This window comes from Gobio gobio (assembly GCF_949357685.1).
Source record: "Gobio gobio genome assembly, chromosome: 24".
Taxonomy (NCBI): Eukaryota; Metazoa; Chordata; class Actinopteri; order Cypriniformes; family Gobionidae; genus Gobio; species Gobio gobio.
The window spans coordinates 10,483,048-10,507,670 of NC_137120.1; the positions used below are offsets into that span (position 1 = coordinate 10,483,048).

At 38.2% G+C, this 24,623-nt stretch overlaps 2 protein-coding genes across 5 annotated transcripts; one reads left to right on the top strand and one right to left on the bottom strand.

The window, feature by feature from the left end:
• The first annotated feature begins 1,286 nt into the window (after positions 1-1,286).
• On the top strand, positions 1,287-14,135 carry LOC307120335 (natural killer cell receptor 2B4-like). Of its 4 annotated transcripts, XM_079807331.1 has the most exons (9): positions 1,368-1,502; positions 1,615-1,692; positions 1,992-2,099; positions 2,199-2,248; positions 5,243-5,560; positions 9,948-10,250; positions 10,346-10,471; positions 10,595-10,656; positions 13,832-14,135. In XM_079807331.1, the coding sequence occupies exons 5-9, from the start codon at positions 5,269-5,271 to the stop codon at positions 13,874-13,876; spliced, it is 828 nt and encodes a 275-aa protein (XP_079663457.1). In that variant the 5' UTR covers positions 1,368-1,502; positions 1,615-1,692; positions 1,992-2,099; positions 2,199-2,248; positions 5,243-5,268; the 3' UTR covers positions 13,877-14,135. The 4 variants fall into 4 exon arrangements, with proteins under 4 accessions (XP_079663455.1, XP_079663454.1, XP_079663457.1 ...); XM_079807330.1 differs by lacking the exon at positions 1,615-1,692 and having other exon boundaries at positions 1,375-1,502; positions 13,832-14,134; XM_079807329.1 differs by lacking the exons at positions 1,615-1,692; positions 1,992-2,099; positions 2,199-2,248 and having other exon boundaries at positions 1,287-1,410; positions 13,832-14,134.
• A 2,143-nt stretch (positions 14,136-16,278) lies between these two features.
• Positions 16,279-23,223, bottom strand: LOC307120334 (natural killer cell receptor 2B4-like). The gene is made up of 6 exons (XM_079807327.1): positions 23,114-23,223; positions 22,662-22,979; positions 22,153-22,461; positions 21,917-22,051; positions 20,810-20,886; positions 16,279-17,828 (listed from the first exon to the last, which is right to left on the bottom strand). The coding sequence occupies exons 1-6, from the start codon at positions 23,157-23,159 to the stop codon at positions 17,775-17,777; spliced, it is 939 nt and encodes a 312-aa protein (XP_079663453.1). The 5' UTR covers positions 23,160-23,223; the 3' UTR covers positions 16,279-17,774.
• Between the last annotated feature and the right edge of the window lie 1,400 nt (positions 23,224-24,623).

A 24,623-nucleotide genomic window follows, 5' to 3' on the forward strand; every position in this document is an offset into this window, starting at 1 on the left:
CTCTGAAGAACCGCTGAAGAACCACTGAAGCACCAAAATTGGTGCTATATAGCACTAAAAAAGGTTCCCCTATGATTACGCGCCAAGAACCATTTTTGGTGCCATATAGAACCTTTTTTTTTTTAGAGTAGCCTAGCTTAGCACAAAGACTGGAGGTAAACGGCTCCAGCTAGCCTACTGCTCAATAAGTGACAAAATAACGCCAACATTTTCCTATTTACATGTTGCGATGTGTATAGTTACAGGACCAACGGAAAATGAAAAGTTGTGATTTTCTAGGCCGATATGGCTAGGAACTATACTCTCATTCCTGCGTAATGATCAAGGAACTATGTTGCCATACCATGGCGGAGCAATGATATTACACAGTTATAGTGCGCAACGCCGCGTAAAAAGTATGATGCAACATGAGCAGATCTAAATTTAATGGCGCAGTCGACACTTTTTATTTAATTTTTATTTTCACTTCATTACTTGGCCCAAGCCCGTTAGGCTAAAGCTTGGTTTATACTTGACGCATCCACACCAGCGCGAAGGTGCACATGGCAAAAACGACTCCATTGCGCAGTGGGCGGTAGTGCGCTTTAAGAGCGCGAGACCTCATTTCACGTTGCGGTGTGCAGGGCATTTTTTGTAACTTTCCGCACAGCTCCGCATCCGAAGATGCACGAGTTTGAGGCGATTCTATCTGAGCATGACGTCTCATCACACGAGCACATGACACTTTCATCAAGCAGTTAAACCACCCCTTATTCCCACGGCCAAAACAGAGCACCTGTGGATGAGGGTATGAAGCAAGGACTGATACAGATGATGAATGGTAGGATAATTTTAGCATGACACAACAGTTATTAATTACACTTAATTCAACAACAACAGCTTGTTAATCATGTCATCCGTCATTAAGCCATCTCTGAATCATTGCACATGCACAGCACTTTCCAGTTTCGGTTTTCGTTCTGATGTACCATCAATCTGATTAGAAACTGTTTAAATCACTTCTTACAATCCGAATGAAACTTTTTATTCCAACTGTGCTACTAGTCCAATTACAATAAGATTATTAGGGTCCATGTAAAAAAAAAAATTATATATTTTTAAAATGTATATTATTTATATTTGTTTAGCTGTCAATTTGTGTATGTTATCAAAGATGCATGATAGATAAGAGTCTAGTTTAACCTCTGACATCGATCTGACTGTTTTTGATGGATTCAGTATTTTTAATTTGACTGTAAATCTGTTGTTGTTTCCATTAACCATGAGATTCATTAAAACCAGGACAGGAAGAAGACCCTTCACCTAGAAAATAAACACACGTGCACAGTTTACCCACTCTTCATCTCTGTAAAGAACCCAACCACAGCATGTTTCAGTTTGACTCAGAAGATGAGCTGCTCGAGTCACAATGTGAGAAATTAACTTTTTTTTCAGACTTTTCACTGTACAATTGAAGGAAATGATTTGCATGTTTTTCTGCTTGTGCTGGTGGCGTCTGACTGGTAAGTTATAAATATATATGTATGTATATATATAATTATTTTTTTGGCTTAATACAATTCTTCAGATGTTAAAAGTCATGGAATATAATGACAATTGCTAAAATTAACGTAGCTTCATCCAGAGGAGAGAGAGAGAGAGAGAGAGAGAGAGAGCGAGAGAATCCTCCATTACGCCACTTTTAAATCTCAGGTCAGGCCTGGTGCATGACATGGCAAACTTGGCACATATCTTGCAAAAATAAGAGGTTGATTCATAGGTTTTTGATTGAAATCAAAAGTTTTTTTTTTTTTTTTTTTTTTTGCATATTCAGAAGGATTAAGAATTAAAATCATAGATTCCTTGATTCTAGACTGAGTACAGTTAATGTTTTTTTAGCAAATCCTATAAGTTTCCTCTGATCCTAGGCTAAAATCTGAAGTATTTGATTGTTAGTTTGACATGCTCACTAACAGCCGATTAATAACCGTTACGATCAAATTTTACCTCAGAGGAAATTCTGGAAGTGTCAAAAGATTTGACTCACAGTCCTGCAGTGTGATTTCTCCTACGGCGGCTGTCAAATTGTCTTCGTTTTTCAACACTCTCAGAAAAAAAAGGTACAGTGGAGGTACAATTTTGTTCCTTGGGGAACAAAACATATATCTGTACCTTTAAAGGTACACAATTGGTCCTTACCATTGTTTTCATCTATTTAGATGTACCCTTAAGGGTACCACCCCATTGACGGCCACTTGTTCATTAAAAGGTACAGTTTTGTACTCTTTTTTTTTTTTGGAGAGAGAGAGAGAGAGAGAGTCAAGAGAGAGAGATTTTGGACAAGCCATGACCAAAATGAGCGCTAGAGATTTCTTTGTAGCCACCATTTTAATCTTGTGTGTAATGCAGCTCACTGTCACTGAACGTGTCATTGATTGATGTACATATACACATCAATATATTATATTATATTATATATAATGATGCGTCTCGGGCCTAGTGTGGCCATTTTCATAACACCAAATAGGAGGACACTTTGCGGAATTTAGTGAGGCGAGAATAATTGCATAGGACTCTGGTGTACTCGCAACTACAATACAATTTTGTCCATCATATTGATGGTATCGTGATACAGTGATTCTGCAATAGCCTACTCTATTCATTGCCAGACAATTTGATCTACAATATATCTTGATGTTGACCTATAACAGAAGAGGCAAAAAAGTGTTTGTTCACAGTATTTGTATTTATTCAAGACATTGTGATGTCTGTTTCAAAAACTTACCACTGAGATGAACCTGTCTTGCAAAGTGCACAGTGCCTGAAAACATAACATTTCTGGACTTCTGGGAATAACAAATACATAAATAAACAAATAATGGATCCGAAAAATAAATAAATACACATTTCAATTCTTTCAAAGAAGTTCACCCTCTGCAGCAGCTCTTTGTTATCTGAAATGTGTATTTATTTTTCACATTCATTATTTGTTTATTTATGTATTTCTGTTATTTACAGAAGTCCAGAAATGTAATGTTTTCTGATTATTTGGTTTTGTATTTCTGTATGACTGGTGATGCTTGGCTGCATGATTATGATAGACTTTACAAAGCTCTGCAGCGGAGATTTTGTCATCCTGAGGTGATGTTGCTTCTCGAAAAAGTGACCTAAGACGTAGCCTACCTGCGGCTTATGTTTTTCCGTGCTGGCATGTCTGTCAATGGCAGTTTTCCCTTGACTAACGTCCACTTCACAGCGACACACAGTGTGCTTTTTCATATAAATTCCTGCTCTTTTGTCCATTCCGGATTAAATGAGGTCTGAGCGTATGACATCCTATCTTAACGTTGTGAAATGAAGCAAGCACATCGTGGATGCTTGTTTAAGTTTTTAACCAATGATATATCAGATATTTATTTGACACGGCTTTCAGCCAATCATTTGTTTGACCGGAGATCTTACGACATTAGACTTTATGCTGCTGCGTCCCAATAAAGATTCGGCACTCCGAAAAGGAGGACAAACGAGTGTCCGGCTTGAGGCTGTGTCGGACACCGGACAGGGAGCTTAAAATCCGGACTGTCCAGCCAAAATCTGGACGTATGGCCACCCTACTCGGGCCAGAGGCAGGAAACACCCTGGACAGATGTGGCCTTGGAATCACAATTTGAAAATTCCCTTCCGAGACAGCAACATAGTGTCGGCCCAGATCTGGTACATGTGGATTCCACACATACCAGATGTGGGCCGGATCTGGGCCAACACTATGTTGCTGTCTGGGTTATATTTGCAGGTTTTTCTTGACAGTGTATAATGTGCTTTGACTAAAGACTCACGCATAAATTTGAGCTGTCAATTTCTGATTAATAGTCAGTGGCCGTCCTGAGAAGCGATCAGACATGAGGTGATTGGAAGCCTCAAGAAAACTGCTCAGAAAAAGTTGAAGGTAGAGCGGAAGCAATCTGTTACGATAACCAGTGAGAGTGCCCTGTGATTACCACCAGTGGGCACTCCACCCCGTACTGCCATTCCATCAAAGACTACATTACCCATAATCCTTTGTGGGTTTTAATTATCTTAATTTCAAAGATTTACAAATGCAAATCCTCTCTAAAGATTATCGTACAAATACTTCAGTAGTAACCCTGAACAACAACAAAAGCAATTTTTTTTTACTAAAAAAAAATCTACTGATCTAAATGTCCCGTATCGAAGAATGTCAACATGTTGAAAATATGCAGGTGAATGCAATATTTCATGTCGGAACTGACTTTGTAGCTTCATACATTTATTGTGATCCAGATAGCAGATAAGTTTAAAACTCCATTAATAGCCTATCATGTTCCGAATATCTCACCTTTCAGTTGCTTTTGTGGTTCAGGCTTTTTAAACCATCGGAAATATTAATCAGTGTAAAATTGTTCATTAGGAGTGTTTGGTGATTTAGTGTCAGTGATGGAGGGAGATTCTGTCACTTTATACTCTGTTACTAAAATACGTGAAGACAAAGACATACTGTGGAAATATGGAGCTGAAATGTCTCAAATAGCTAAAATGAAGAAAAAGAATCTTCTCCACATATGATGATGTTCCTGATGGGAGATTCAGAGATAGACTGAAGCTGGACGATCAAACTGGACTTTTGGAAACTGCTTTGAGTTTTTAGTGTATTAAATCAGCTGGAATATTTAGCGTGAAAATCCAGTGTATTGCTCATTGGGTCATTAGCTTGTTTAAAATTGACATTTGTAAAAGTAATAATAATAATAACAATAATTCTTCATCTTGAAGAAAAGTAAGCTATTATCCCTTATTTTTTCATAAATTATGCTGCCATATTACTCATTAATTGCTACTTTAATTATATTTCCAGGCAATCACATAAGCGCTGCTTCAGTGTTTTCTCTGTGTGATTCTGACAGTCTCTCCGTAACATTAGTGGTTAGCAGTTTACAGTAGAAGTGTGTAAAGACAGTTGACATTTTACACATTTATTTTTCATTATCTGTGTCAAAGGAATGTCCATATTGCAGTGATATACAGCTATAAGATATACATTTAATTTAATCCTTATTGGTGCAAATGTTAAGCGGTTCAACCAGGGCTAAGTGTTTGTCTGTCCATTCATTGTGTTCTGTGTTTCTGCTGCTGTTGGATGTTCTCAACTTTACTGAAATGATCAAATGATATTTTCTTCAGCTGATTTCTGGCTTTATAAACCATCAGAGGCCGTAATCTGTGTAAAAACCTGTGTGTTCATCAGGTGTGTTTGGTGAGTCAGTGTCAGTGATGGAGGGAGATTCTGTCACTTTATACTCTGATGTTACTGAAATACGTGAAGATGAAGACGTACAGTGGATTTTTGGAGCTGAAAAGTCTCACATAGCTAGAATAAGAAAAAAGAACCGAATCTTCTCCACATCTGATGTTCCTGATGGGGGATTCAGAGACAGACTGAAGCTGGACGATCAAACTGGATCTCTGACCATCACAAACATCACAACTGAACATGCTGGAGTTTATCAACTACAGATAAGTGGAGCGAAAAAATCATCAAAAACATTCAGAGTTTCTGTCTATGGTGAGTTAATTTGCGATCATTGTGAGATTGTTTGTTCAAGCATTCACATATTCTTGTTTTATTATAGATATATCCAGTACGAATTAAATTCAATCAACAGCATTTGTGGCACTGATTCTAAAAAACACTGAATATAAAAAAATATGTCCTTATAATTTTTTTTTTTAAGGCAAAATTCAAGGTTATGTCCGTGGGATATTTGGGGGACTCAAAAGAAGAAATGTGGAGCTTACAATTTTATTAAGGCCTTTACATTAAATCTTCTGTTAAACATTGTGCATCATGTCTCTTATGAGGCTGCTGAGAGCAGTCTTGGCGAGGGGGAGCACCGCTCTCCACACTCTGCTTCTGTGCCTGAGCAGGACTGGGTTTGGGCTGGGTGGTCAACAGCCCTTCCCCTTGAGTACAGCAAGGAAGAAACTGGACGAACGTTTCCTTGTGTCTCGTCGCCTCCCGGAATCTGTAGACAACTGAGTTAACCGAGTCGCCAAACAGCCCGGAAGGTGAAAAAGGGGTATTGAGCAGAAAAACATCCTGTCTCTGTCTTTGATGCCCATTAGGGTCAACCACAGATGCCTCTCAGTGGCAACCAGCACCCATTAAACAACCAATGGCAGGAGCCGTCTCTTTAGTCGCACAGAGAGACAAATTTGTGGCTCAGAGAATGACTCTTCGTCGATTGAAGCACCCGCATTCAAATCCTTGAGCAGGTCAGCCTGGTATGCTTGTAACATGGAACCTTGAGAACGCAAATATGTCAACATCGAAGGGACAAAAACACGCAATGTGTAAGGTTTCCCCCATGAGCGAGTTAACTCGCTATGTAGGTCCTCAAATAAGGGGTGGGACCGATGTTGAGGCTCCTCCTGGCCACCGTACAGAAATCTGTCCTCCAGTTTAGATTGTTTTGTTTGTTCCTGTGGCCAGTTTAACTGTTGTCTGGCCTCTGCACAAGTTACCACCTCAAGTAGTTCCTCTTGTGCATTATCATTGCGGGTGGAATGCTCGGAGGTGGCGAACTTACAATCTATACCAACAGAAACAAGAGATTCAGTGTCCTCCGCCCAAGCCCAAGAGGTGCCGGGGCACGCTTCGGAGTCAAGCAAAGGGACATCCTGATCTGGAGAGAGAGCGAGCGATGTGGACGGACCGTCTCTCGCTCCTCGGCCAGATCGATGCGCAAGCCCCACAATCGTATTAATCTTGAGTACCTATAGAGTAGTACTGCATCCTTCATATCTCCAAAGAGTCTTTAGTTTTATATATGCTGCTCCGATTCTTTCCAAAAACATTCTAACGATACAGATCCACTTTCGCGGTACGACTGAAGCGTGGTGTTGTGACGCTTCCCCTTATGTGTATGTTGATGGGCGTTCCTCAAGTTTACCGCTATGGGCTTGCGTTTGAGCCAGCGAGGAATGAAAAACAAAGGACCGGCGAGAGACTTCCCTCCGTCTCCGTGTGCTCTACTTCTATTGGATAGTCGCGTCGCGTTCAACGGATTCATTTGCATAAAGTTGAGCTTCGGCCGGCTTTTTTGATGCGCGGCATTTGTTCACGCCTTCCCGGAACGCTTTGCGGGCGCGTTTAAAGTCGCTTGACATCACTCATAGGAATAAAGTGGAGTGCGGCGCCACAGAAGTGTATCTGCACCTTTACTCTTGGAGGAGTGCCGTGGGGCGGAGCTAAAGAGTCACGAGTGCTGTCTTCCGTAACCCGAACGAAGCTCGTTGATGGGCGTGCTCTTGCTCTAGCTCTGGTTGATGTTCGCACGCGCTCATCCCGGAGAAGTGCCCATACGAGGAATTCCGCCCTTTATGACGTCATACAAGGCCAAACTCAGGAAAAAAAAACTTTCCGAAACTTGTACGAACCCTGAGGGAGTGTATTTGGCACAGAAATACTCTTAACATTAAGATGTCATACGCCCAACTTGTTTTTTTTTTTTACTTTGGCCATGTTTAGCATGAAAATCCAACTCTTTAACTGTGTAAATAAGTCAGAATGCATGAAATAACATTAGACATCCCCTTTAACTGTGGATGTTTCACAGTGCTCGCACACATCATGCTCAAACGGGCAGCAAACTCTTTCCCCAAACAAAGAAAGCAAAACTGGTGTGTGACGTATTCAGGCATGGGCTGTCAACACAGACGCACACACCGTTTACCTTGAGTGACCTTTTTTTCTTTTCACTGTAGACACAAAGACATTTCCGCACACTGCAAGCTGGAAACTAAGTCCTGACACACACAAGACAAAGAAACCTGAAAGGCGCACCTGATGCACATCTATTCATAGACTCTGGCGAGCAGTTCAAGGCCAATTTCATTGGTGTGTTGCACACACTCTTCACACACAAAGTGTTCCCATAGTGCTATAATCAGAGCAGCATAGAGAGAACCATTTGAAAGGGAACCGCTCTGTTGTTTTGATGCGCTGCTCACTTTAAACTGTAGAAATGGTAAAATGGTGCAATTATGTCCAGCGGTCCGGGTGGAACCACACTCAAAAAAATGATACGTGGGTTTTACTTAATTTTTTTTTATGTCAACAGGTTCAACGTAATTGGGTTATGTTGAATTTAATTAAAATTGTTTATTTCAGTAAACTTAAGTTTTTCACGTAAGGTTAATTCAATACCATTTAGTTAAATCAGGTTAACATTCTTAATTTTGTCCAAAACTATTCAATGTAATTATTCTAAAATGAATATAAAAAACAAACCAAAACAAGTAATCCAGTTTAATTGATTATTTTTATTTAGTGAAATACTATTTTAACAACATTTACAAAACCTTTTACAAGGTCTTATTGGCTAGCCAGAAGATGGTTTTGTTACATCCATGGCATACCCAAAGTAGTTGTTTTTTATTATTAACCCTTTAAGACCTAAGGGTATTTTTACAATTAATTTTCCGCCTGGTGTTATTTACTAAAAAAGCTTGTAAAACATCAACCCTGTTGTGCACAGACAATTGACACACCTCTTTTTTTTCAAGACAAGTTGCTCTGTCAGTATATTTGTGTTGCATTGATGTCACCTGAATGTAAAATAAGTTATGGGACCATAAAGACAAATGAAAACATAAAACGGAAATTGAATCACTCAAATATTTATTGAAAACACACACAAATAAATAAAAGCTAAGCATATTTCCTCTGGAAAACAGTTTGTTCAAGTCTTTGGAGTCCTGGAACTCAGGAATAAACATGATAACTTATACAGAAGCAAAACTATTTACATTTTTCCAAAAAAAGTCCAGGCGCTTTTGGCCTCTTTGGATTTTGGATATTTACTGGTGCCAAGCCTCAAAACAGTTCCTATCAGGAACTTCTCCTCAAACTTTCTCCTCAAACTTTTTCCTCAAACTTTCTCCACAAAACTACTAAAAACTGCAGCGCGTCTCTCTCTCTCTATCCTCAACACTAGCCGTGCGTCTCTCTCTCTTCACAATAAAAGAGCTGTGGTTCATGCGTAATGACGCACACCAACGTGGATGATGGATCAGCCTGTCATTGGTCAAACCCTCATTGAAAATGGCAGCTAGCATCGCGCTAGCGGCAAAAATGACGGAAAATGTATAAATTATGGACATCAAGTGGATATATCTTGGATGTAAGCGTTTTGATTTATTGCTGAACAACTCCAAAAAGATGCACATGTTCCAGGCTGGATAGAAAATCTTCTGTAAAGGCTACAAAGACACCAAAGACACCCCCGTGATGGCTAGCTCGTTAGCTTTCTGCTGGAAAAAACGGTAAGAAAATCGATAAAAGTTTCATGAAATAATATAGATATTTATCGGAGGTGCCGTGTGACATCGTGGGCGATGCCGTCGGGCTCTGAGGGTTAAAACAATTTTAATTGTTATTAGCAGGTCCTCACCCCAAGCACATGCTCTACACTTCACCATGCACAATGGTAACCTCCAAAAACACTAACGTAACAAAAACTTTTAAATACCAACATAAAACATTAAGCATTAAAAAGTCTCTCCATTTTCTCATCTTGTTAAAAATGCATCAAATAGCACTGTATATAAACATTTACTCTCCGAATTCAGCCCCTTTGCAAAGCATGATGGGAAGTGAAAGTCTTGTTTGATTGGGTTACTTGATTTAAACATGTTATTTCAAAATGAAAACATCAAGTTATGTCAAATAGTAACGGTTTTAAGTCAGTTTAACGTGAATCAACTACATTTGAATCAGAAACCTGATATAATTGTGTTAAATCAAGATGATTTGCTTAAATAAAGTGAACAGCATCATAAAATATTTTTTTGAGTGCATGGAGGTCCACCATTTGAATACCACTGCCCTAATCACTCACTCAAAACATTGAGCCGGAAATGAGATTTATCAATTCTCTCATGTTTTTCAGCTCGACTGCCTGTTCCTGTCATCAGCAGAGACTCTTCACAATGTTCTTCATCATCATCATCATCATCACACCAGAATTGTTCATTGGTGTGTTCAGTGTTGAATGTGGGTCATGTGACTCTCTCCTGGTACAAAGGAAACAGTTTATTGTCCAGCATCAGTGTGTCTGATCTCAGCATCAGTCTCTCTCTACCTCTGGAGGTGGAATATCAGGATAAAAACACCTACAGCTGTGTGCTCAACAATCCCATCAGCAACCAGACTCAACATCTGGACATCACTCAACTCTGTCACACATGTGCAGGTACGGCAGGACGGCTGATGATTATTTACTGACCTGATCTCTGTCTTCTGTTGTAGATCAGACGGATGCAGTCACTTCTTTCTTTATATTCACAGAGCTGGACACACAGTTTCCTTCACACTCTCTGATAGTGTTGATCTCTGCTGTTGCCGCTGGATCTCTGCTGATTGTAGGTGCAGTCATTGGGATCTTCTGCATCTGCAGGAAACGTAAAAAATTAGGTCAGGATATCAAACAATTAATGCATATGTTAAATTATTTATCTTTTATAAGGCACCAATTTCAATATAAGGTTGAAAACTTTGTCGTTTTAACATGTATGCGTTATGTTATTGTTAATGCAGTCCAGATACAGGAGAAAAACAGAACTGATTCAGCATTGAGTAAACCAAAAACACGAAAAAAGGTAAGATCATTCATAACTGTGTTGCAGTTAGTCTGATTGCATTTGTGTCTGTGGTATTGATCAGACAGTCAGTGAACAGATGTGGATGGTCAACCTTGATAATTATTACCTTCAGTAGGGAACGACTCGAAAAAAACATGTTTTTATGCTATTTGTTATACATGTTATATGCACCGTAAATAATAGCATACAGTATTTCTATTTTGCAGGCCTAAATTAATTAGCACAAATCTAAATTTATTAGCACGCAGAAAAGTATTTTTCCTCAAAATATTATTATATTCAAAGATTAGTTCATCCCCAAAAAAGTCTCAATTTACTCACCGTACTTTTACAAAACCACACGAGTTTATTTTAGGCAGTATGTCAGTCTCAGTCACTATTCATTGCATCTAAAATGAAAGTGAACTTTAACTGTCAGTCTAACATTCTGCCTACCACCACCTTTTGTGTTTGCCGGAAGAAAGATTATCTCCATTGTGGGTTATAACGGTAGACTTTTGTGTTTGCCGGAAGAAAGATTATCTCCATTGTGGGTTATAACGGTAGACTTTTGTGTTTGTCGTGGTCGGGGAGACTTGAAAGGGTGCCTAGGATGCTCATCTTTATTTAATTGTGCTGGGGGGGTTTTGCCACTTGGAAATATGCCTAGAACATGTGTGCGAGAACAATGGTATGGAAGTAAAACGACGACAAATGTATTTGAAAAAATTAAAAATAAAACACCTAACCATACAACAGGGTGAGTTGACATTTTACCTGACGTTACGGTTCAACTGATGTCTGTGTGACACCAGATGTGAATCGGCCACAGATTTGTCAATTCTGAAAAACCTGCGCAATATGTCCATTACAATTAAATGTTCTTCTACATGATGTTGGTATTATTTCGCTACCTGAAAGGGGAAAAGTACCCAAAAAATAAGAAATATTTTTAAAAAACACCTATAAAGTCATCCTTGTGGGATTTGATGGTGTTAATAGCCTATAATCAATGTGGCGTTGAGCAAAATCATGAGAAATAATGTAAGGATCTTCAAAGGGTATTCAGCTTTTCTCTAAGTCTGTTATTAGGCATAAACTAGGCTAGTTCACCCAAAATATGAAAATTCTGTCATTTACTCACCTTCAGATTGTATGAGTTTCTTTTTTCTGCTGCATACAAAAGAGGATATTCTGAAGAATGTTGATAACTAAACAGGTTCTGGCTGCCATTGACTTCCATAGTATTTTTTTTTCTTACATATAATGAAAGTCAATGGGAGCCAGAAACTGTCTGGTATATAAATATCCTCTTTTGTATGCAGCAGAAGAAAGAATCTCATACAGGTTTATAACAACTTGAAGGTGAGTAAATGAGAGAATTTTCATTTTTGGGTGAACTATCACTTTAAGGTTATCTATAACCTTGTGTCAAAACAATGACAAAATTCATATTTGGAAGATATAAGCGTTCAAAACGTCCAGTCTCTCACTTCCACCCATGATTTTGATGACATCACTCTGCACTTCATCTTCTCACCAGATATTCTGTCCAATCAAATGCTCTCTAGAACCAGAAGGGCTTCAGGTCCCTACATAAACGGCCCCCTACATTATAAATAGACGCTGAATCTGCGGTCACTTGTTCACACGTTTATATCACAAAATGGCACATAGTGCACTATATAGGGGATAGGGTAGTGGTGGCGAAATGAAGCCTCATGAAGCTTTTCAGTCAAATGGTTCACAAAAGGGTTCATTTCACGAGGCTTCATTTGCTCAAAATACACTTGCTCTTTGACCCCTGGTGGTCAAAGAGTGTAAAACAAGCAAATATTACAGATGACCTGATGTGATCTGTGATGCACTGTATTTTAAGCTAAGGCTTAGATATAACGGTGAAGAAAAAAATCCATTTCCACATAGACTAATCTATTTATATGAATATAATGTGTATTTTCTGGTGGTATATAATGATTGTATAACATAACTGTGTAATAAACATATTGGCTTGAAATGAATGGGGCTATCAAATGTGTGTAAATCAATTATTTGGTCATAGGCAGAAGGGGCAATGTTATAATTATTCTCAAACTGGAAATTGGCTGTGTTTAACTGGGCAGAGGGCAAGATTCGAACCGCTTCCTGAACCAGTCAGGCTGAAGTGAGGCTTCGGACGTCATTGGTCTAAAGGGATTCAAGCCTCGATACGCACTGGGTAAACCCAGCCCGATCTGGCGGCGATTTGATTTCGCGCTGCAGCTCAGGCTGGAGACCTGTACACATTTTTATCCTACTTGTTACAATTTTGCGGGGACAAATTACAAACCGGCTTATCCACCTGGTGCGCTATTGGTGGGTTTAACGCAATGATGGATAGAGAAGCGATGGATCGTTGGTCTGATTGGTTGAAGCACTATCCAATTGCGTACATAGTCATTTGAACTATGCCCGTTGATCACACCTCTTGTGCAGTAGAAAATACAGAGCAGACTCCCCAGACTAATGTTCAATCTTAAAAGACTGAGTTTGGCCAGACAAGATACACGCTTTACGGAACGCTTCTTGGATTTCTCGACACACGCTCAGAAGCCTCGGCACAGAACGTAACATCACTAGGCTAGGGAATGATTCAGTAAATATGTAAATATATGTAAATATGCTTCTCTCTCGGGAGAGTATTTCACTTTGTTTTGCACAAAATCGCCAAGTATTCCTTTCACTACACATAATAAGTGTTAGAGATTTATTTGTGAATATGATTCTCATAGATGCAAAGCACTGAATACTAGTTACAAGCGGCTGATTATCAGTGACGAAGTGATCGGACATTATTCATTTGAATAGGCTGATGACTCCTGCAGATATGGGACAGTGACTGTTGGCAATGCAACAGGAGATCATCAAACTTATGCAAATGATGGGTCCGCCAACTGATTACCATGGAAGAACGCCTACTAGAAATATATATGCTGTCCTCCAGATAAGAATATAGGCCTATATACATCAAGTAGACGACAGCGATCATTAAACAATATACATACAATCAATTAAAGTGTTCAAATCTCAAAACTATGCCCAGTCAAATAAATTATGTTATGTTAGGTCTTGTAATGCCTGCATAATTTAAAGCAATATATATATATATATATAATGTTTTTAAACTGTTACTATTATATATTTTTCCTTGCAGAAATCAAAGGAGGTCGTGTATGGAAATATCGCCCCAAAACGATGATCAAATACAATACAACAAATACAACTAGCATATTTTTCTTCTGACTATTATTATACTTTTTTTTTTTTTTTTACTTTTTAAAATTAATCTAATGTTTTTATTTTTTATTTTGCACGTGAACCTCGCTATGTCTGAAATGTTATGTATCATGGTGTACAAATAGCACAGCATCCAGTCAAATCAATTAAATAAATGTTTTATTTTTATCTTAAAACACATGGAAATGTACTCACTTTATTAAATATTGATCCCACCCTTCACTGTTCTCTATCACTTGGTCTACTCTTGTTTATAAATAGAAAATGTAATATGAAATGCATGGTTTACAGTATCACACACACACACATACATACATACATACATACATACACGCGTTCACCTTCTGCTGGATATTTTGGGAAATTCAGCTCCAACATATCGTCGCTCTTTACTGTCCAAAGCATAAAATCACATCTCTCTAATAATAGTGCTACTTTACCCGATAAAGTGCGCTATAAATGTGTTGATATGAGTGATGGGCGCTTTCGACACACGTACGCTTCATTAAGCTTCGAAACCATTTTGAATCATTTTGTTTCGAAACCAATCAGATCAGGGGCCGGTTGCATAAACCGCTAAGACTAGTCTTATAAGTTAGACATACATTTTTTTTAATCAGTTACATAAAAACATAGACTGGCCTAATTTGATGCGAAAAGTAAGACTGAATGCCACTTGCCTAACTGTGGCTCATACTAGATCTTAAGACACTGTCTTAACATAATGTCTTAGTTTAAACAACTGGCCCCTGACTGCCAAAGTCACGTGATCTCGGTAAAAAGGTTTCGTTTCGTCAGAACCGTTCGGAAATTTGGTTTGCCGCTAGGGGGAGATATCTGTGAACACATGAACTCTACATTATTTTTTACCTGAGCTCGGATCAATTTGATACATTTCTAGACATTTATTGACTCCTTTTACCTCATAAAAAGGAAGAGCTGTAGTTAAAAGTATTTCATTGGTCTGATTAATCCATAAAGCAAACAAAAAGTCCTACCTTCAATAAAACCGTTTGTAGAAAGTGTTATTATGCACGTTTTGACTTGGTTTTCTGTTCTGTCCAGCAGGGGTCACCACAGCGTGAGGCGTTTCGAGCGCTTCGAAACAGTGAATCACTTTTCGAAGCAATTGATTCAATAGATTCAAAGATTCGAAAAGCTTCGTTTCTCCCGTCACTATCATAAACTAAATAAATAAGACACCTAACTGATCGCTCCGCTGCCTTCGATGTCTATGTATAATAATACTAATAATAATAATAGCTAACAAACTCAGTTAAACACAAATTACTGTGGTTTATAAGAGTTATACAGAGACACCAGCTGCACAACACATATTCCTGCTATAGGACTAGAAGACAGACCTGAAGCTGTAGGGCAGGCCAATGAATAATACAATTGTTATTATTATCATCACAAATTGACTGTCTTTGACAAACATCTAGTGTCATCACTTTCATTAATGAGGTTAGTGGCGCCATCTGGTGGGTTTTGAATAGCAGCAGCTGAAAACAGCATCACAGCACAATGCAACAGGTTATTTTAAGTCATGTGACGTAATGTGAAAATTGTGTCACTTGATGTGCATCATGTGAAGGTGATAGAGATGATCTCAGTTGCTTTAATACTGAGTCAGAGCTCATGTTTTTCATATACTGGATTGATTTAACAATGCTCAACTGTATTTTAACAGTCTTAAAAAGGAAAATGTGGTGAATGACTAAATAATAGGCCTACTCATTAATGACCCTGTCGCCCTATGACCCTTGGAGGCCAAGTCAACACCTCAAACTCGTTGTTGTGCTCTTCAAACTATTCCTGAACCATTTGTGCTTTGTGGCGGCACATTATCTGCTGAAAGAGCCAGCCACAAGGGAATAGTGTTTCCATGAAAGGGTGTACATGGTCTGCAACGATGCTTAGGTGGTGCAAAGTAACACCCAAGGTTTCCCAGCAGAACATTGTCCAAAGCGTCACACTGCCTCCACCGGCTTGCCTTCTTCCCATAGTGCATCCTGGTGCCCCAGGTAAGAGACGCACACACACCCAACCATCCACGTGATGTAAAAGAAAACGTGATTCCTCAGACCAGGCCACCTTCTTCCATTGCTCCGTGGTTCAGTTCTGATGCTCACATGCCCACTGTTGGAGCTTTCGGCGGTGGACAGGGGTCCGCATGGGCACCCTGACTGGTCTGCGGTCGGCTGAAAGTTGACTTTTGAAAGTTGAAAGTTGATATTTTTCTTACACAAACGCGTCGATTTGCTTCAGAAGGCCTTTATTAACACCCCGGAGCTGCGTGGAGCACGTTATTTGATGGACAGATGACGACTTAAAAAACAGAGCAACTATGAATCCAATTCTAATGCTTTTGTAATATAACTACGATTTTATTCGTCTGAAAGAAGAATGTCATATACACCTAGGATGACTTGAGGGTGAGTAAATTATGGGCTAATTTTCATTTGTGGGTGAACTATCCCTTTAAATGTGGACTCTTTTCAAAGACGACACTTGGATTATTGCTGAAGTGAACAACAAAATGAATTTTTTTTCTGTCAAAAATGACGAAGAGCACCAGAGGGTTAGTGAATTTGAGTATAATTAAGGTTAAAGGTTGCCCTGAATCCCACTTTATCGAACACATTCAGCCAAAGTGGGCCAGCAATATTTAAACACCTTACAAAAAACCTTACACTTTTTTTTGTTGTGCAGTTTATTCCTTATTACCTGTATTAACAAACGCACTATCACAATAATATTGAGTGTTTACATAGTGTACAGTTAACATGTAGTGTTTATGTTCCGCCTTTCACCTCGCGTGAGTCCTCTTTTGAAGTGTGCCCACGCACACCAGTGTCATATTGCATCAAACAAAACTGTTTATACAGTCATTGGCAGAAAAAATACAGGATATGACTTTTATGAGGGAAAAAAAAGGTATCAAGAATAGTTCTGCTTAGAAAGAACTGTTGAGCTGGAAATAACTACTGAAACCAGCACGGCTTAACTGCAGAGTCACTGCATGAGTATACGATCATAATGCTTATGCACACAAAGTGTATATTTCACAGTAATATCTCTGCTTGATTTGAGACCTTTTTGTCAAACATCAGCATTGATGGGTTCAGATGTCGTGTTGTAAAGTGGTTTCTCAGTAGAGCAGAAGTCAGATGGTTTCGTGTGAACAGGAATGGAAAAAACATCTTCAACCGCACGCTATTGACGCAGACACAAACAGACATCAAACTACAAGCGTCCAGCAGCAGAAATGTGCACATGCACAAGATGTTCACCAAACCACATTTCTGTACAGACAATGGCCTAAATAATTCAGACCACAGCAGGCTCTCTGTTCCTTTAGTTTGCATCTAGATTTTGCTCTTTTGACTTGAAGAGTAAAAAATGAAAACGCTCCAATGGACTAAAATACTCTTCAAGGTAAAGTCTTTTGAAGAAGTTTTATAGTGCCTTTCCATTACTCAAATTCGCTTTACGTGGTAAATTACTATATTGCACATACATGTAGCCACATTATTGAAAATACACATCAAACAGAAGAAAGTAGATGAAATGTTATGGAGAGTGAGGGGTAGTGAGTTCCATAATTTAGGAGCTGTGAAATGACCTTCCTCCTTTGAAGGTTTTAGGAGATCTTTTAATGAATCCATTGTTATCATTCTTTAAACCCTCTCAGGATGATCCTGCTCTATGTCCGTTGTGATTTCCTGATGAAACGGGCGGTTCTCACAATCCCAAAACTCAACTACTGACTCTGAGTCTGAGGTCGTTGCAGGGGTTTTATAGTAAAAAATATCACACAATCTGGGTCTTGTACTCAGAAAGAGTTTGAGGTTTGATCATCTTCTCAGTGTGATTGATGCATAATCCACACAATCCTCCTCTTCAGCTTTCTGTAAAAAACATATGACATGAAATAATAATAATAATGCATGTCATTTATGTGATAGATCATTATACTTTAAAAGGCCATTGCCACCACTGGTAAATCATAATTAAGTCAAAATTAGTATGTCATAATTTTAACATAAGACAATTATTTGGACTTTTTAATATCATAATTTCGATTTAGTATGTCATAATTTTGTCTTTTTGTCATAATTATGATTTACCACATGATTATTTTTCTTATGTGATGGAAATGGGCTTCAATATTATGAGAAGCGGTATTAACATTCAAGGGATAGTTCACCCAAAAATAAAAAAATTAGCCCATAATTTACTCACCCTCAAGTAATCCTAGTATATGACATTCTTCTTTCAGACAGATAAAATCGGAGTTATATTACAAAAATCCAGGCTAATCCAAGAATTAGAACTTGATTCATAGTTGCTCTGTTTTTCAAGTCCATAAAAAGTGCATCTGTCAAATAACTGCTCCGCGCGGCTCTGGGACACTTACAAAGTTCTCAATTCTTCGGTTTGCATGTAGGGACCCTCATTATGCTACCGCGTTAGTGTGAGGCTATTTTGAGCCTTGTTAGTGGTATTAACTAACGATTTAATTGTACTTATTCTATGCCCCATTTACTAGCGTTATAAGCTAATCTGTTTTTAGAGATAAAACTCTTTACATTCGATTTTCATGAAAACGCATCCCAGAGAGCGATCTACACGGTAACCATGTGTTAATTACCCCTAGGTTCATTTTTCACCGGAGTTGTCCTTTAATAAAGGCTTTCTGAAGCGAATCGACGCGTTTGTGTAAGAAAAATATCCATATTTAAAACTTTTATCAAGTAAACTTTCGGCCGACCGCCTTCTGTGTAAAAGTGGTGAATGTTGAAAGTGAAACTCAAGATGCGTACGTGACGTTATGACGAGCATACCTGGCCGCGTTAGTCTTTCGATCGGCAGGGGAACTTTCAACAATTTTTCCATAAATTTAACAGGGAAGGCGGTCGGCCGAAAGTTTACTTGATAAAGTTTTAAATATCGATATTTTTCTTACACAAACGCGTCGATTCGCTTCAGAAGGCCTTTATTAACACCCCAGAGCCGCGTGGAGCAGTTATATGATGGACAGATGCACTTTTTATGGACTTCAAAAACAGAGCAACTATAAATCCAATTCTAATGCTTGGATTAGCCTGGACTTTTGGCGCCCATCAGGACTGCCTACGCATAGGGCCCGGGATCTTGTGCTAGGGGAGCGCGGGGCACAACGCGGGGTTAGTTGTAACACGCATGTTTTAACCCTTTCCACACATGCCAGAATGAAGAAACTTAGTGTATTTACTAGTTGCCATATCAACATTATTTAGAGAAAAAATAGCGCCAAAATTAAAAAATCTCTGGAAGATATTACTGAATATGTATTTAAACATAGCAAAAGTAAGTTTCTTACTTAAGTTTAGTTTTCATCTCTGTTTTTTGTGTTTATTTAAAATAAGAAAAATCCGATATTATTTTAATCTTATATCTGTTATTTAACAGTTGAGATGGTTCTTTAATGCTGATCTAACAGCAGAAGACACGAGCCAAGATTTAAATCCAGTTGTGCAGATGGAGCATGTTGTAGCACTGCATTACAATGAGCCTCTATTAGAAATATGCCATTTATATTCTATACTTTTATGAATTCTTTTGAGAAACCATGAGAAAAAGGTGAATAATGACTGATAGTTAATGTTCAGAAATTATTAATTATTATGTTTGAACTTTGCTGTATAGCTGTATTTAGCGATGTATTTGTAGTCAAACTCAAAAATGCTTAATTTTTAATGATTAAAAAATGCCATTATTTTATTTAAAAAAGTTAATAATTGTATTTTGTTGACAAAATATTTTAGTTTGTCTTGTATATTTTTTTTATTATATCAGGTAATATTTTAAGCTGTTATTTGGTCATGTTACATTGTGCCCCACCACATGTTACAATGTACCCCATCTACGGGGCATGTTGTCACATTTCACTACTTTCAGGGTAAATCAAGAAAAAAGTATACACTGTATTAATGAAACAAAACCACATAATTGTACTAGACATGTGTGCAATTAATGTGGGAAACAATAAATACTCTGAACCCCAAGTGGATTTACACAAACTGAGAAAGTCAAAAAGCGTTAGGTTGTGCCCCGCTCTCCCCCTATACGCCCCTGCACGGAACATGTCGACGTGTGTTGTGACACCTCCAGTGACTGACGGATTAATCGAGCACCTATACTGACGTAGGCCTAATTGTGATACAAAATCCTAAATAAATAGCATAATTTTGGGATATTTTAAATAAGTCAGTAATATTTTTTCAAACTTGTTATTTGTCACATCTGTATTTGATTTGCATGTGCCACTGAATGTTTTGTAATATAGGCTATGTCACAAACTGCCCATTCTAGGAAAACACAAAATAAATATATCATGGGTCACTACGAATAATGCATTAACAGTCACGTCCGTTACTGTAAACCTTTATTTTTGCGTGATGCTGCACGGACACACGCCAGTAAGTGTCAGTATAAGTGAGTGTGTAGAACTGGCCAGCGCAAGATGCTCATCTCATACAGACATGACACAAATAACACGTTTGAAAAAATATTACTGACTTTAATGCGTTTGTCACAATTATGTCAGTAGGAGTTCGATTAATCTGTCAGCCACTACTGGAGGTGTCACGACACACGGCGACATGTTCCGCGACTCGGTGTCATTCAGGTGTCAGTGTGTCGCGATAATGTCAGTGACACATGCCATTATACACTGGCACATGCCAATGAAGACCAGATGTGCCAATATTCTGTGCGTCAGATACCATGTCACTTAATGTTAGTAACTGGATATTATACAGACAAAAACACAAGCACACACTGATCTACATCTGAATCACTGCTGAAATATACAAATACTCAACAAATGAACAATAAATTGCCTTACCAATTTCTGTGTGTTTCTTTTGTAGAAGGCCGTCTCGGCGTAAGTGACCTCTTCTTCACGAGTCTCAACCGTTTGAACTATAATAGATACATTAAAACAACAAAACTCAATCTTAACCAGATCTGGTTCTTCACAATATTCACAATATGTTATTATTAGGGCTTTCAAACTTGCACTTTTTAAAAAAATGACATTAAAGGGTTAGTTCACCCAAAAATGAAAATAATGTAATTTATTCCTCACCCTCATGCCGTTCCACACCCATAAGACCTTTTTTCATCTTCAGAACGCAAATGAATATATTTGTCTTGAAACCCTATGGCCCAGTGAGGCTTGCATAGCCAGCAATGACATTTCCTCTCTCAAGATCCATTAATTTGTGAACCACTGTCCTCACATGAACTGATTTAAATGTGTTTTTAGTACATTAATGGATCTTGAGAGTGTTCATTTCATTGCTGGCTATGCAGGCCTCACATAGGATTTCAACACAAATATCTTCATTTGTGTTCAGAAGATGAACGGAGGTCTTACGGCTGTGCAACGGCATGAGGGTGAGAATAAATTACATTGTCATTTTTGGGTGAACTAACCCTTTAACTAACTGAATTTACCATTTGGCCTATAACATTTTCCACAACACACACACCCACTGCTCTGGGAGTGTGTTCACGGTGTATGTGTGTTCACTACTGTGTGTGTGCACTTGGATGGGTTAAATGCAGGGCACAAATTCCAAATATGGGTTCACTTCACTTGCACTTCAGAAACAAATATTTCCAAAAAATATGTTTGTCATAAAATTGAGAGATATTCTTTCAACATAAATCAAACCAATTGGGATGGTCATTTACAAGTCACATTACAAGTTCATATTACTCATTTAGATTTTAATTTGAGCACCAGCTGCATGTAAGACTGTTCATTAAATGGAGAAAGCTTTTTTTTTAAATATAAGCATCTGTTTTTGCATTTTCAGTATTGAGACAGTTTGACAAATGAGAATCTGTTTTTGTGCGAGTGAGACGTAAAGAGCGACGTTCAGTATTGTTGTATAGAAATAGACACAAATTCTGATATGAGTGTAATCTACAGAAAAACACTTGCCTTCTTTGTCATTTTTTCTACATTTCTTGCAAAGGCAGAAGATTCCATATCCAGCAATCAACAGAGATCCAGCAGAGATCAGCACTATCAGAGAGACTGAGACTGGAGGAGGAGAAGGAGAGTGTGTGTCCAGTGCTGTAATGATAATGAAACAAGGGACTGCATCAGTCTAATCTACAACAGAAGACTAAGATCAGGTCAGTCAATAAACACTAATATCAGTCGTGCTGCCGTACCTGCACATGTGTGACAGAGTTGAGTGATGTTGGGATGTCTGGTCTGGTTGCTGATGGGATTGTTGAGCACACAGCTGTAGGTGTTTTTATCCTGATATTCCACCTCCAGAGGTAGAGAGAGACTGATGCTGAGATCAGACACACTGATGCTGGACAATAAACTGTTTCCTTTGTACCAGGAGAGAGTCACATGACTCACATTCACCACTGAACACACCAGTGAACAATTTGATGATGATGATGATGATGATGATGATGATGAAGAACATTGTGAAGAGTTTCTGCTGATGACAGGAACAGGCAGACGAGCTGGAGAACATGAGAGTAAAGAGAAATACTGATAAATCTACAACAATCAGTCTATTTTCGGTGTTGTGAATTGTAGTAAATCAGTGTAATAAACTTTGTATTGAGTGAGTGTTAACGGTCACAAACTATAAAGTGATTTAACGTATGTAATATGTGTATGTTTGGATAAATTATGTCACAATGATCGCAAATGAACTCACCATAGACAGAAACTCTGAATGTTTTTGATGATTTTTTCGCTCCACTTATCTCTAGTTGATAAACTCCAGCATGTTCAGTTGTGATGTTTGTGATGGTCAGAGATCCAGTTTGATCGTCCAGCTTCAGTCTGTCTCTGAATCTCCCATCAGGAACATCAGATGTGGAGAAGATTCGGTTCTTTTTTCTTATTCTAGCTATGCGAGACTTTTCAGCTCCAAAAATCCACTGTACGTCTTCATCTTCATGTATTTCAGTAACATCAGAGTATAAAGTGACAAAATCTCCCTCCATCACTGACATTGACTCACCAAACACACCTGATGAACACACAGGTTTTTACACAGAAAAAGTTTAATCGTGCTGGATATTTCTAATACATTTTTAATGTGCAAAATTCTGAACAAAGACTGAATTCAAAAATAAAGCCAAAAAAAATGTTTGTATAACTCACCGATCAGATTCCACCAGCATGAACAGAAGACAAACATGTGAAACATTTTCTTTAGTTGTTCTTTGTTTGATCTAACGAAACTATCAGCTAAACATACAGCAGAACTGTAGATGTGTGAATCCTCCCACGGCAGCCACAGAGTTTGACCCTCCTAGTTTCATAACCATGCATTTGCATGATATAATCAGTTCATCTCGCTGTTATAAAGACTTTAACTGTTCTTAATGGGTGAAATATTCCTTATTTTTGTCATTTAACTTACGTTTTGTAATGTACTCTCAGAAAATGTTTTACAAAAGCTGTCACTGGGGTGGTACGCTTGCAAAGGGTACCTTATTTACCCCTTAAGGGTGCATATTAGTATCATAAATGTACATATAAATACCAAAATGGAACATAGTTCCTTTTGAAAAGATGACAGCTTCCTTTTTCTGACAGTGTAGTTTCCTGACTGTGTTAAATGGAGAAAAGGAAAATAATATTGTGTTGGGACATTTTGAATCTCACTTTGAATACTTTTTTGACAAAAGTACAAAGACAATTATGTCCAATGTTCTCAATGACCCACCTGAGTGTATTTTGTGAATAGAAACATATTTAGATTTTGATCAAAATTTGGATTTTGAGTTGGGACAGATACTAAATAAAAGTGAAAAGCTTATAGAATATCCAAGATAAACTCTTTTGACACAGTCCATGATAAGTGGGTGAACTGATAATAGGCGAGGGTATCGTGATTGGATGTAAAAGGAGCATTTCAGTCTTTACAAGTAAAGATTGGTCATGGCTCATCACTTTGTGCCAAATATCAATTAATAAAATAACAAAATAATTTTGTTGTGCTATCACCAGACCAAGTGTTTACAAACAACTTTTCTGGAAATGTGTTGTAAAGCCTAACTCTAGTGATTTTAGAATGAGGTTTAGTGAATAGAAAAACCCTAGTATATAGATAAAATCGCCTGCCACCCCACTGTGCCACTTTTACTGAAGTTCATCTTCTGAGTCAAACTGAAAGCTGCTGTGGTCGGTTTTCTACAGAAATGTGGTTTTGTCTGTCGGGTGGACAAACATCTTGCAGTTGAGAATGTGTATCGGGAGCATGTGTGTTTAGTTTGTAGGTGAAGAGCTTCTTCCTGTCTGCTACTGCTATTAACAGATTTTTAAACGTTAATCTACTACAAACAAAGCAAAAAAAAACCCAGACGAGCAACTGTTTGACACCGAGGGAGAGAAACAGTAACACAATGATCATATTTAACTGTTCAAACAAAGTAGTATTTCTCAAATTGGGAAAAAACACCCTGCGACACGGGTGCACAGAAGTAAAACCTGAAACGGGTCTATATTTACACACAGAATGAACAAGACACCAGTGAACCAAATGGGTAACTAAAGGAACATATTAACAGGAAGAAAACACAGGAAGAGGGAGAATTCAAATTAAAGGTCCTTGAATAACTTCAATATAATAGTCATGAAAGCAACATAACACACAAAAACAGGTGGA

What these genes read in the sequence shown, in the direction of transcription:
- LOC307120334 (XM_079807327.1), bottom strand. Translation starts at nt 23,159, where the DNA reads ATGTTTCACATGTTTGTCTTCTGTTCATGCTGGTGGAATCTGATCG. An exon ending in ACTCTGTCACACATGTGCAG is followed by an intron (nt 22,052 to 22,152) that starts GTACGGCAGCAC and finishes TTATCATTACAG; the next exon opens with CACTGGACACACACTCTCCT. An exon ending in TAGAAAAAATGACAAAGAAG is followed by an intron (nt 20,887 to 21,916) that starts GCAAGTGTTTTT and finishes TATCTATTATAG; the next exon opens with TTCAAACGGTTGAGACTCGT.
- LOC307120335 (XM_079807329.1), top strand. Translation starts at nt 1,368, where the DNA reads ATGTTTCAGTTTGACTCAGAAGATGAGCTGCTCGAGTCACAAT. An exon ending in ATTCAGAGTTTCTGTCTATG is followed by an intron (nt 5,561 to 9,947) that starts GTGAGTTAATTT and finishes CATGTTTTTCAG; the next exon opens with CTCGACTGCCTGTTCCTGTC. An exon ending in CAGGAAACGTAAAAAATTAG is followed by an intron (nt 10,472 to 10,594) that starts GTCAGGATATCA and finishes TTGTTAATGCAG; the next exon opens with TCCAGATACAGGAGAAAAAC.